Source organism: Poromitra crassiceps (assembly GCF_964638095.1).
Source record: "Poromitra crassiceps genome assembly, chromosome: 13".
NCBI lineage: Eukaryota > Metazoa > Chordata > Actinopteri > Beryciformes > Melamphaidae > Poromitra > Poromitra crassiceps.
The window spans coordinates 34,527,484-34,540,510 of NC_139644.1; the positions used below are offsets into that span (position 1 = coordinate 34,527,484).

The 13,027-nt window shown below is 45.2% G+C and overlaps 2 protein-coding genes across 4 annotated transcripts in view; one reads left to right on the top strand and one right to left on the bottom strand.

Moving 5' to 3' along the window:
- Nucleotides 1–9,556, top strand: part of srebf2 (sterol regulatory element binding transcription factor 2) — a 30,212-nt gene extending 20,656 nt beyond the window's left edge. For all 3 annotated transcript variants that reach the window (XM_083649663.1, XM_083649664.1, XM_083649665.1), the window contains exons 17-20: nt 2,862–3,033; nt 5,325–5,507; nt 6,355–6,466; nt 7,257–9,556. In XM_083649663.1, the coding sequence (XP_083505789.1) occupies nt 2,862–3,033; nt 5,325–5,507; nt 6,355–6,466; nt 7,257–7,474 (685 nt within the window). In that variant the 3' untranslated portion in view covers nt 7,475–9,556. The remainder of the gene's footprint in view (nt 1–2,861; nt 3,034–5,324; nt 5,508–6,354; nt 6,467–7,256) is intronic.
- A 1,552-nt stretch (nt 9,557–11,108) lies between these two features.
- On the bottom strand, nt 11,109–12,491 carry LOC310788507 (nuclear factor 7, ovary-like; the record flags this gene model as incomplete). The annotated part of the gene is made up of 1 exon (XM_083650050.1): nt 11,109–12,491. The coding sequence occupies one exon, from the start codon at nt 12,489–12,491 to the stop codon at nt 11,109–11,111; it is 1,383 nt and encodes a 460-aa protein (XP_083506176.1).
- Between the last annotated feature and the right edge of the window lie 536 nt (nt 12,492–13,027).

Sequence of the window (13,027 nt, forward strand, 5' to 3'; positions counted from 1 at the left end):
TGACAACGTGACAAAGCTTCTCTAAACACATCGGCTACTATCATTTCCCTGCATCCCTCCTACTGAGATTATATCGGTAATGATTTTGGACAGACTGAATGCGCGGAGGAGAAGGAGAGATCTGCAGCTCTGCCCTGAGTAGCCCTGAGAGACACTCGCCTCGCTCCGACTACTGTGCCCGTCTGTGAAAAGCGTCCTGTCCAGTCGCACCTTCGCAAACAGATGCGGGATTCCCTCAATCCTGTACCCAATCTCAGACTGTATTCTCTAAATCGCACACCAGCTATTTCTGTCTGTTTGTTTGTTGCTCCGTGAGGTTACAAGCGCCCCATGCATGCAACAGGCTGTTTCGCCAGCCGGGGTCTGGCAGGAGGGAGGAGGCGCAGGCAGCCTGCACTGCGCTGAGAGGAAAAAACTTTTGCACAACTTTTAACAACAATCACGAAAAGCCCCCAAACTAAAATGAAAAAGGGACTATATGGCAACTTGGACGAGGGAATGACGTAGAGAAATCTCGCATTGTGTTACCCCAGAACGGGGGGTTTGTCGTATTGTGCGGTGTGCTGCTGTAACGAGCCCATGCCACTTTGCTCTCGTAACGTAGTTCAACACACTGCCATAGAGTTACATGCAGAAAAATAATTAAATTTCTAGTTCGCCACTGAATTACCAAATTGATATAACTTTCAACCATTTTGAGCAAAGCTCTTTCCATACAGGCCACCAGCGTTGGCTAATTGTTGATATTTATACAGATATGGCCCCTCTCAAATAAATTATTTTTGAGGCAATAGGCAAACTGTAATGGCGTCGATTTCCGAAAAAAAATCTGGACTTCAACACAGCCAAAGAGTCCAGTATAGACAAGAGCATATGTCATTTCTTGGTTTTTTCCATAGGTATTTTCAAATCACTGTTCTAATACATATCTAGGGGGTAAGTCCTCCTTTAAACTGAAAGGAGGAAAAAGTTACACCGTTACACACTTGTTGAATTCAGCAATATTACACGAGAGGGTGTACTTTACCGTGGTTATTGGCATGACGGTGATGCGTCACTGAAGTGCCAATAACCATGGTAAAGTACACCCTCGAGTGTAATATTGCGATTATACAACAGTTACCAACAAAATACAAGCTGTAAACAAAAGGTGTTCATATTTTGGGGCAATTTGCTCTCAAAAGTTTTTGCAGAGTGTTGGTCCGAGACAATAAATAGTCCCCATTGAGTCAGCCAGACGTCAGCCAGCCGATATGCTCATCACAGTAGTTAACTTTAACAACCACCTGTGCAGAAACCAGCATCTAGCTTACAGCGTTGATGCAAAATGGGTTGTTTTGTTAACTCATTCTCTGCCAAAGACGTACCCGGACGTACTTTTAACAATGGCGTTCTGTGCCAAAGACGTACCCGGACGTACTTTTAACAATGGCGTTCTGTGCCAAAGACGTACTCGGACGTACTTTCATGTTTTGGCTGTTTACATTACATCAGACACTTTCCCAGCCTGTGACATTGTTTCAAGTCAAACTGATAAAAGGAAACCGCTAGTTTAGTATTTATGGGTGGAGCCTGTGGTCGAAACAGAGTCCGATCCAGAGTTCTCGGCTGGCGACGATGGCGAGGAAGACGCCAGCGTTTTTGTTATTGCTCCACGACGGAGCACCATGGCGACGAAGGCTCCCCTTCACAGCGTTCTAAAACTAAAACGGAGGAGGAGAAATGGGTGCCACTTGGAGAGAGCGATGAACGCGTCAAACCGCGTCACACACCCGTCCCCAGCAACCAAGGCGAAACATGTGTCACATAAACATTTCAAAGTTTACAGCACTAACGTAGCTATTGTGTGATCTTCTGTGCTAACGTTAGTTATGAGAGGTAACGTGACAGCAGGTAACGTTACAGCACTCGTTATTCCTGTGTGTGTGTGTGTGTGTGTGCGTGTGTGTGTGTGTGTGTGTGTGTGTGTGTGTGTGTGTGTGTGTGTGTGTGTGTGTGTGTGTGTGTGAGAGAGTGAGAGTGTGAGAGAGAGAGAGAGAGTGTGTGAGTGTGACCACATAAGGGTTCGTTCCATTTGTTTATGCTTTTATCAAGCTAAGACCGACACAGCTCCCTCAAATACATTCTCTTATTTTTTATTTTTTATTTATTTATTTGGGAAAACAAATACTGTATATGTCTGATGTGTCACTGAGGCAAAAAATAAAAGGCTCAAAAGAGAGTTCTGCTTGAAACGGTGTCATTCACTAAAAACCTATTTTTCTCCTATTTCTGTTACAAAGGAGGGCATTTTTAGTGAAAACAAGCTAACTTCCACTGCTTGTAACTAAACAAGGAAACATGGTCGAGTTTCAGTTTTTTACAAGGGGTAAGAAGAGAGTCTCTGCTTTATTGTGAGATATGTTGTGTAATTTTATTCCTAGCACAGAATATTCTGTGGGTCCTGGAAGATCAGGAAATATGCTCAAAATCCTGGCACTGGGAGCACACATCCAATCACAAACGAAGGACCTTACCTGGTTGTAACTTCAAGGTGCTCAACCAGGTAAGGTCCTTCGTTTGTGATTGGATGATTGGTTCATGGGGGCATCCCCTATATGTATATATAGATGGAGTCAAGGCGATGTCGCCCATAATACTGATGAAGGTCCTAGTGACCGAAACGTTTATCCAATAAATTCTCCTAAAAAGGTGAGACAGTGTGCGGGAGCTTTTCTTTATAATCAAATGAACTATTTGAGAATGGCTGTTATGCTCATTTGAGAACGGTCCTTGACCAATCAGATTGCTTGGTCGGAACTACATGTTGTATAATGCACATTAAACATCCTCCCTGTCCCTCTGTGTCTTGTCTGTCTCAGCCACCCGCTGCCCAAGGCCGTGCTGCTGCTGTGCAAGGCCGTCCAAATGAGTCTGTCCCCTCTGAAGGGAGAGGGGGCCGTCACCTGCCTGTCCCACTGTGACAGAGCCAGCAGCTACCTGCGCTCCAGCATCTCCGTGCCCCTCGCTCAGTCCGGCAACTGGCTCAACAAGGTAGAGTACAGAAGGTCCCTCCACACACTCCAAACACCGCTACTCTTTCTGCGTCCTCGGCTGGATGTGGAGTGTTGGATGTTAAATTATCTGAAGGAACACACACACACACACTCTCACTCACTCACACACACACACACACACACACACACACACACACACACACACACACACACTCTCACTCACACACACACACACACACACACACACACACTCTTGATGCGGGGCTGTGTGTGTGCGCAGTGCGGGTGGTAGGAGGTGGCTGTGGTGCATTGTAGTTGCATTGCATGATCCTGAAGCCCAGTGCAATGTGTCTGCAGTGCAGTACAGAGGCCTCCCCGATCTGCACGCACCCGCTACACACCCCACCACTTCACATCAGGCACCTGCTTCACCTTAAGAGCCGCACACCTGGATAGCATGTGGACCATTATAGTTTGAAAAAGATGTGTTTTGTGTAGGCATGTTGTGGTACAGTAGGGGTACTGTTGGTGAAGGTGGTAGTAGTAGTAGTAGTGGTTGTTGTGGTTGTTGCACTTGATTAAGTCCAACCTGGGCTAATCATCACTCTATACCACAAATCAATCATAGTATTCACCTTATGTTGCCCCGCCCACTTTTTCTCTTCCTTGTCAGACGCAATTGTATTAGTTCTTCCGGTTCAGCGTTAGCCGGCCGGTTGCATTGAAACATTGATAAACCGTAAACCAGTGTGAAACCACACCCGAGGGGTGGGGACCTGGATAGGGTTCTCCTCCAGCGCGAAGCGCGCTGGATATACAGACTGGACACAGCCGCTCCTATCGGACTTAATGAGGAATTAGACCTCTCATGTTTCATTTAACCTGTGCCCGGGTCTGTGGCCTATGAGTCGCTTTGTGCCTACTGCTTTTTCAGTCAGTCTCTGTTAGTTTGACAACAATGATTATTATCATTATTGATTCCTCTTTGTGTCATTGTTGGTCCTGCGCATGCCTTATGCTTATAGCCTATAGCCTACATGGCTTTGAAACCTTGCTCACTGGAAGGTCTGTTTGTATATATTGTTGCACACTCCACTCTACTATTCTCTGTAGCCTATATGGACACTAGACATATGCACACTGTGCGTCCTGTGTAGCCTATGTTGTTTTCCTGCTTCTATTTATTTACTGTGATGTCTGTATTGGCACAACTTTATTATTATTGCTACGGCTGTGTTATCTTTTACATCCAGTAGAGTGTAGTGTTGGACTCTGAGGTCAGGGCTCTGTCCCCTTCACATCACTCCCTCTTACCTGGTGCCACGTATCCTTATATACAGGTTCCATACAGCCTGACGAAAACCCAACGGTTGAAACGCGTTGCGGTATTGTTCTTGCCCGTATTACCTTTTTGAAGATGTACTCTGTTTGTTAAACTCTTTGCAGTACACAGGTACAATTACTTCCCATTAAATCTTGTCATTTAAATTCCTAACAGCTCCTTTTTTCCATTTTTGATATTCTACTGTGCCTCTAATGTGTAATGGTCCACACATTGTGTGTTTTTCCTAAACCGTAAACTATGAATGAAGTTTGGCAACAGTCTGCAGCTACACTGCAGCGAGTGTGTGGCCAACTTCAGTTACATGCTCATAGCGTTACTGCTGCGAGGAGCCGATGGCTATGCCAACTGGGTGGTCGGCATAACGTTAGTTACAATTAAGCAGATACTAGCTAGTCCAGCCGGTCACACAGCCAGCGCTCCTCACTGCTCGTTAAAAATGTCCAAATAGGCGTTATTGTGATAAACTGATCTCATATTTGGATGTTACGTTTTCATCCGAAAAAATATAAAACTTTATAACAGTTTGGGGGGTTTTTTGGCTTGAAAACAGCTTTTTGGCAAGTCTAAAAACTCCTACCTTTAGGGTAGGAGTAATCTACTTCCGGGTCTAAACCGGAATAACGACTACAAAATGACGTATGCAGAAGCCTCCTGATATGGGCAAATGATGAGGTGAATACAATGACTCAAATTGCCCCCCTGCTTTTTGCTCTGATCTTTGGTGGTCAGGTGATGTCATCGTCTATAGAGTACAACAGCTGGTGACATCACCTGGCACAAAGATCAGCCAAGAGCAGATGGCAATTTCAGTAGCAGCCTTTCTTCTTTTTTATTTTATTTCTTCTTTTACAGAGGTTTGCGTTTGGTTACTCTTCAAATGAATCTATTTTCTCTATCTAAATGCACCAGCTATTAAACCAACATGCATTTGCGTCAACCAGTGAAATGGCTCTTTCATTGTCATCTCTCTCTTCTCTTCCAAGGGGGTGGAGCTCCTGGTGTGTGACCTTCTGCTGACCTTGAGGACTAGCCTGTGGCAGCGCGGCAGCAGCAGCAGCAGCAATGGGGAACCTGGCTCCGCCCCTGGATCCCAATTGGCTGGTTTCCAGAGGGACCTGAGCGCGCTCAGGAGGCTCGGACAGTGCTACAGACAGGCACAGCACAAGGTATATTTATGAAAATGCAAAGCAGTGTGCTTAGGAGTTTAAGGGTTTTCTAGTTCGGTCTACCCAGTGAAGACCAAACTAGAAAAAACACATCTGTCCAGAGTTCTATATTGACTTGTCTAGACTGTTCAGGGCTCCGATGCTAATATAAGCATAGAATGACACTAACGGACAATTTTGAAAGGAAAACGGTGTGTTCATAATTTATTCTAGTCTTCATGTGCATGATTGCCCATACCGCTACAGTCTGTAATGTATGGGCAAGACTTGGATCAAATTATTTGCATATACTTCTCATGTTTGGGTTTAGCATACAAAAGTGCCAGATGGTTTGCCAGATAAGACAATACAACAAGAGGCAGATCTGGTATCCCATGCAGACTAAAACAGATGTTAAGAAGTGAGTCTGGGACTGGGTAACATGGTGGGCTTTAAGGAAGGAACAAAAGTACAGTGGGAAAAAAATGCTTTTGGTCATAGTTGTTTATGTTTCCATCCACTGCACATTAGCTTTGAGAGTGTTCTCAGAAGTGTTGCGTTGATAACAAGCGCATACATCAGCTGTCAGCAACACCTTGTTTATGATTATATCATATTTAGGGTGCTTTCAGCATTGGAAACCAGGGTCTCTCCAAAGGTCTCCCCAGCTGGAGTAATCTCATCTTAGTTTATCATTATCATCAGTCGTGCGTGGAAGATTCGCTGGTGGGGTGTCCAATGTAGCCAGAGGGTCTTTCACAATTACCACTTCCACAACACAGGGTGATCGTCAGTTCGTTTGGACTGTGGTGCTGTTGCATGCTTGGCTGCGGTTCTGATGCGTGTGTGTGTGTGTGTTTTCCTCCAGGTGTTTCTCCATGAGACCACAGTGAGGCTGATGGCCGGAGCCAGTCCCACGAGGACGCACCAGCTGCTGGAGCACAGCCTCCGACGCAGGGCACACAGCTCCTACACAGCCGGTAAGGAAGGCGAGACGGACACACACATCAACTAGAAGAATACAATCTTTAATGCAACAGTTTACTCCACACACAAGCGGGAAGGAAGGACACACGCGCACGCACACGCACACACACACACACACACACACACACACACACGCCACACGCACACACACACGCACACGCCACACACACACACACACACACACACACACACACACACACACACACAAGATGGTTCCTTAGCAGTGCGTAGATTAGAAAGTACAGCATGGTATCTACACACACAGACTCGGAGGTGAAGTTGTCCTTGAGTGCTGGCTGGGGATCAGCTCCAACATGGCCTTTCCTAATCTTAACCATTAGTGGGGAATTGAAAACCTTGAGTGCTGAAGGGCAATGCGACCCTGTACACACACCCCTGCACGCACGGGCGCGCACATATGTACTGTAAACATTCATTTATTCATGGGGGGCCACTATTAACTCATTCCCCGCCATTGGCGTCTCTAAACCTTCTTAAAAAAAAACGCTTCCCCGCCATTGACGTCATCGGACGGCAGTAAGTGTTTTCACCATCATGTGATAGATGGCTCTCTTACTCACTTTGTGAAAAAGCACAGCACGTCTAAAGGTGTACAGGATCGACCACGATTGTCTAACAAAACCCTAACCCCTCAGCTTGCCACATCAGTCTGGAATGAAAGCCTATTTCTTACTCTAGCCAAATGCCAAAAATATTTATAAGAATCAACACATGTCACGGCATTAACCACTTACCCGTCTTCTCTCTTTCCCCCCTCATCAGAGGGCGAGTGCATCCTGGGGGAGAGGGAGAGGGCCCACGCCATCCTGCTGGCCTGCCGCCACCTGCCCATGCCCCTGCTGACCCCGCCCGGGCACCGCGCCCGCCTGCTGGCCGAGGCCAAGCGCACCCTGGAGCGGGTGGGAGACCGCCGCTCCCTGCAGGACTGCCAGCAGATCCTGCTGCGCCTCAGCGGGGGCACCACCATCGCTGCCTCCTGAACCAATGGCTGCACTGCTTCAACACACATCAGGGCTAAACTCACCATCATCTCAAACTCTGTGATTTACTATGATAAATTACCAAGATATGTAAACCGGGCAAAAAAGTTATATTTATGATTATGAGTCATTCACACACTCACACAGTTCATTGAGAAAGGGGACTTTTCTTCACACTGCCACAATTTTCTTCACACACTGACGGCTGATTTCTACCGTCACACGTCATCCAACACCCCCCCCCCCCTTCAGCGCCGCATCCAAACTGAAGGAAACCGTGTGATGCCCATACACTGGAAGGCTATGCATTATTGCTTCTCTGATGCTTAGCGGCCTTGCTGCAGTGCAATCACGCCACCCTCTGGACAGTGATGACATCACACTGGCTCCCTGCCACATCGTTAACACTGCTACAGTACAAGGAGAATCAGGTTAAATAGGCCCCAGAGGGAAAAGGGACCATTATTTAATGGCTATTTAAATTAATGCAATGCACCAGTGCATTGATTGGCTGTGGGATACCAAGCTGTACAATCATTATTGCACACGGCAATGTCAGTCAGTAATGTCTCATTGAACATGCAAGCTACAATTAAGGGCTTCCCTGCATTCGAGCATAGACAGCCAGGCTCAGTTGGACTTGGCTGAACTGTAGCACAGCCTAGCTTGCTTTTAGCCGTACAGTGCTGAGTAGTGTCTATTCCTATCTACCTCATACAGTACGCTGTACAATGCTAGCATTGTACTGTGGTGGCGCGCAATGTAGGAAACTTGAGCACCTCGTCAGTTAGGTTGAACTGAAATCGAGTGACAGTTTTAAGTGATGCGTCAATCCCGCTATTATTAGGATAGCATGCCGAGCAGCTTTATTTAGACACAGCAGCGCAGCACGAGACTGGCTGCTGCTGCTGCGGCTGCTGCGGCTCTTCAAATGAGGAAAAACTGGACTGGAGGAACATCTTTAAAAGATAAAAACAGCCCATCACATAGGCCTGCAGGGTGAAAATGCCTACCTGCATACACACGCACGAACCAACACACATGCCCCCACACCCATGAAATCAATTGCATACATGCTCACCATGTGATTGTATATAACTGTAGGTTGTACATAGACAATTAGAAACAGTGCTCTTAAGTAGGTGAAACAGGATGTCCGCTACAGAGGGAAACGCATCAAAGAAAACACCGCAACATCTCACAGTTGGGTGATAAAGGTTTCCTGGGGTTGCAGGTCACGGTATAACGCTAACGAAGTTAGCCATCTGGCCCCTGATGTAACGGTATATTGAAGTGAAAATGGCCTTATTAGTTTTGGCCATCAGTGATAAAAGTGAGGAATGGTATTTCTTGGCAATGTTGTCCATATATGATGTAAAGCTCTCGAGCATAATTGCCTTGATGTAGTTTAATACATTTATTTTATTATGTTTTATGATGTCTGAAATGTCAGAGTAGCGCTATCAGTGTCCCACACTGATATGGGAAAACGTTGCTTTTTATTACGTAACTTCTGCTGTCTTTATATCACTTGTCACTTCTGTCATTCCTATTTTTGTGTTCTGGTGGTCTTATTTAATGGTTATGTCATTATTTTATTATTGTTTTATATTGGCAAAGCAACCTTGGGACAGAAGCTGTTGGAGGGAGAATTTTTAAGAAGTAGTAGTTGTATATTTTATTGAAGCATTTAACAGATTCGCATGCTATTTTAGGAATACTCTTTCTTTAGTACTTGTTGCTGTTGCTGAAATGCAAGCAAACACACAAGGATGCTCTTAGAAATGGACTTGACTGAGAAAAAGTCTGTCTTCCAGCTTAAACCACTTTGTCAGTTATCCACCGAGAACCTGAAGAGTCCTGAAATGCTTTGATCCAAATCTGTCACCATATATTTAGGTTTTCCTGACTGGCTTAACGTGTGCAAAGAAATAAGAAATGTGTTCAACCATTCATCTGCAGTGGACAGAGTCATGTTACAAAAAACATCTCTTATTTTTTGTCTTTTCCCCCTTGATATGTGTTGTATTGTCTGAATTTCTATGTTCATTTTGTTTTTTAATAAAACAAATGACAGCGGTCTCCCCATGTGATCTTCTTTCAGTAGTTGTGTATCTGCTGCTGATGCATAATGTGATATGAAAAGTATCTCAATTTGTCAACAGTACAGAAAACCACTATGCAACACAATCAATGACAGCCAAGATATTTTGATAGACTAGCACCATGTAGGAAGTAGTTTAAGAAGGAATAAGTAACATGTAGCATTTTATTTTTTAATAAAAAATAAATGTGTTTTTTTTTTTTACTTGCAAACTTTTCGGGGACCCCCTGGCAAAGCGCCCCCTGGGGGTCCGCGGACCCCCATTTGAGAACCACTGCTTTAGACCAGTGGTTCTCAAAATGTTCTACATGAAGGACCCCTAAACTGACAAAGATTAGACCACAGACCCCCCCCCATTTGATAGGATTTTGTCCCCCATATGTTAATAAGATTGATGCTTTTAGATGTTTTATTACAGAAAGTGTATAAAACCCATGACCAAAATAGTCATTGTGTTACTTATGAATGGAATCATAGCAAAAATAAATTACTCCCCTTTTGGCCCCCTGGAACACCCCCAAGGACCCCTGGGGGTCCCCGGACCCCCATTTGAGAACCACTGCTTTAGACGGGTCCTTGAGGAGGTTCCAGGCGGTCCCCCAACAAATTGATGAATTGTCAAACTACAGCATTATTTAATTGAAGAGAAGTGAACACACTTATAATGTAGATCAGGGGTTCCCAACCTTTTTTGTGCCAAGGACCGGTAGATACAAGGAAAAAAAGTTGCGGACCGGTTGTCAATTTGAATGGTTTTAGTTACATATTTACTCACCAGGTGGCGACAAAGGGTAAATAACAGCCTTTTGTGTTGTACTGTATGTAGCCTACAGTATTTATGTTTTTGTTTCAACTACAAACATGAATAAACGTCAACTTGAAACTATGTTTCAACTACCACACACAGCCTATAATATTATAGCCTATGTTTATTAGATTTTTTTTTTTTTACCAGGCTCGCAGCCCGGTACCGGTCCGTGGCCCGGTGGTTGGGGACCACTGATGTAGATGATCCTAGTTATCTCACCTGCAATACAGACAGTCATGGAGTTCTGTAGAAAATCATATCCAACAAGAAAGATCATTGATTATCTATGACATCATCAGTGACCTGGCATTTCTTTCTTTCTTTCTTTCTGAGAGACATCGGACAGACACTGCCTTGGGCACCAGCGCTTCAAGTGCTCTGCTCAACATGTTGGTTGGGGAACACGCCCCCTAACTTTGCTGTTCGACTGTTACAGAGAGATTCACTGGTACAATCTTCAGAGGCCGTTGCAAATCCTGGCTGCTAAAGATGGGAAACATCTTGTGAGTGAAAGTGTGTGTGAAGGTGTGTGTGTTAGTATCAGGAGCAGAGAATGATGACTATGACTATGACTCTGATTGTGTCTGAAAGAGCGGCTCTCTCTCTGCTCAGAATATTCTCTTTCATTGTCTGACTCTTCTGCTCCTCTTCCTCCCTCAATGCAGCGATCCTGCCCTCCTCTTCATCTTGTAGAAACTGGTGAAGCTTCTTAAACTCCTCCTTTATCTGCGTCTCCGTTTCTTGGGCCTGGACCTTAATGTGTTCTGCTGTTTGATCACAGACGGCTTCACTGGTACAATCTTCAGAGGCCGGTACATATGCTGGCTGCTAAACATGGGAAACATCCTGTCAGTGAATTTGTGTGTGAAGGTGTGTGTGTTAGTATCAGGAGCAGAGAATGACAGCTTTCCTCTCTTCCAGTCCAGAGTGATTCTGATCCTCTCGAGCTGGTTCTCCACTGGGAAATACGTGAATGCTGGTGTGGTGCCTATATTCCCTATAATGTATTTACCTTCCTCGAACCACATTCCCCAAAACATTATCCCAGGCGTAAACATTCCCTTCCTCTGGACAGTCTCTGATAACACACCCAGACACCATTTTCCACAGTCTCCCACCTCAACATCCCAGCTGTGAGTTCCTGAGTTAAAGCCCTCAGAGCCCTGGACAGTCCCGGCATATGTGTATTCAAACCTCTCTGGATTGTTGGGAAGGTGCTGCGTCTCTTTCCATTCCAAACTGTTCAGATCTTCAGACAGGGTGAGGTATGTGCTGGCAGTGTTTGGGTCCAGAATCACAGGAGTGTAGGATACCATCTCCTTCATCTTGTCCCAGACTGTGAAGCTCAGGTTGCCCAGGTGTTTGGCCTCATCTATCAGAGCTCCTGAGACCAGCTGTGGATCCTCCAGCAGGGGCTCCTCCATCTCTATGACTCTGATTGTGTCTGAAAGAGCGGCTCTCTCTCTGCTCAGAATCTTCTCTTTCATCGTCTGACTCTTCTGCTCCTCTTCCTCCCTCAATGCAGCGATCCTGCCCTCCTCTTCATCTTGTAGAAACTGGTGAAGCTTCTTAAACTCCTCCTTCATCTGCCTCTCTGTGTGTCGGGCCTGGACCTTAATGTGTTCTGCTGTTTGATCACAGTTTCCTTTAACGTTATTAAAGAGCTGCAGTTTCTCCTTTAAGGGCTCCAGTTCCAGTTTCTGGATTTCCTCCTTGTGGTGCCATGCAGCTTCATCAATGGGTCTGAATCTGTGGATGGTGTGTGTTTCTGAATCTCGACAGACGAGACACACTGGATGCTGATGGTCCAGACAGAAGAGTTTGAGTTTCTCAGAGTGCAGACTGCAGAGAAGCTCAGATCCTGCTGAAGCTCTCTGATGTCTCTCCAGTAAGAATGCCTCACTTAGATTCTTCAACGCCAAATTAGGAGGTGGTTCACTCTGTGAAGAATCCATACAGAATGGACAGTCATGTATTAGTCTCCCTGTCCACCAGCTCTGCAGACAGCCTTTACAGAAGCTGTGGCCACATGACAGGAGCACAGGATCTTTAAAGATGTCATAGCAGACAGGACACCAGAGATCCTCCTCTGATCTGGAAGCCATTTTGTCTCGGTGAAGCAAAAAACGAACCAGAGATTATAAATGATAGAGAATGTGTTTGGATTTTTATTTGACTCATTACTTATGACATCACTTGCTGATGTCACAATTGCTCAAGTGACATCACTGATTATCAAGTCTTGAGTGGCATCACCACTTCTATACACTAGTGGACTGGTCTGGAACACAGTGGTCTTAAATTCATCATATCATATCAGGGAGTGATGTCATCATAGTGAGTGATGTCATCAGTGATGATGTCATTGGTGATGGTGATGTATTAGGTCATTTTTGGAGCACAGCCATCTTGACATTTTGGACAGCGACATGTGGGCTCGGATCCTATTCCATCCAAACTATAGCCATTATCAATTGCATCCATTAGGTACCCTGGAGCTAGGAAACAGGGTGAATAATGCATGTTTGTGCAAGCACTGCTTGTGTTAAAGTGTGGGCTATTCTGAGTATGGCATGTTTAGAGAAAAGGCATTGTCTGAATGTCTGTTTCCACACATAATGGAAAACATATCTATTGCTGA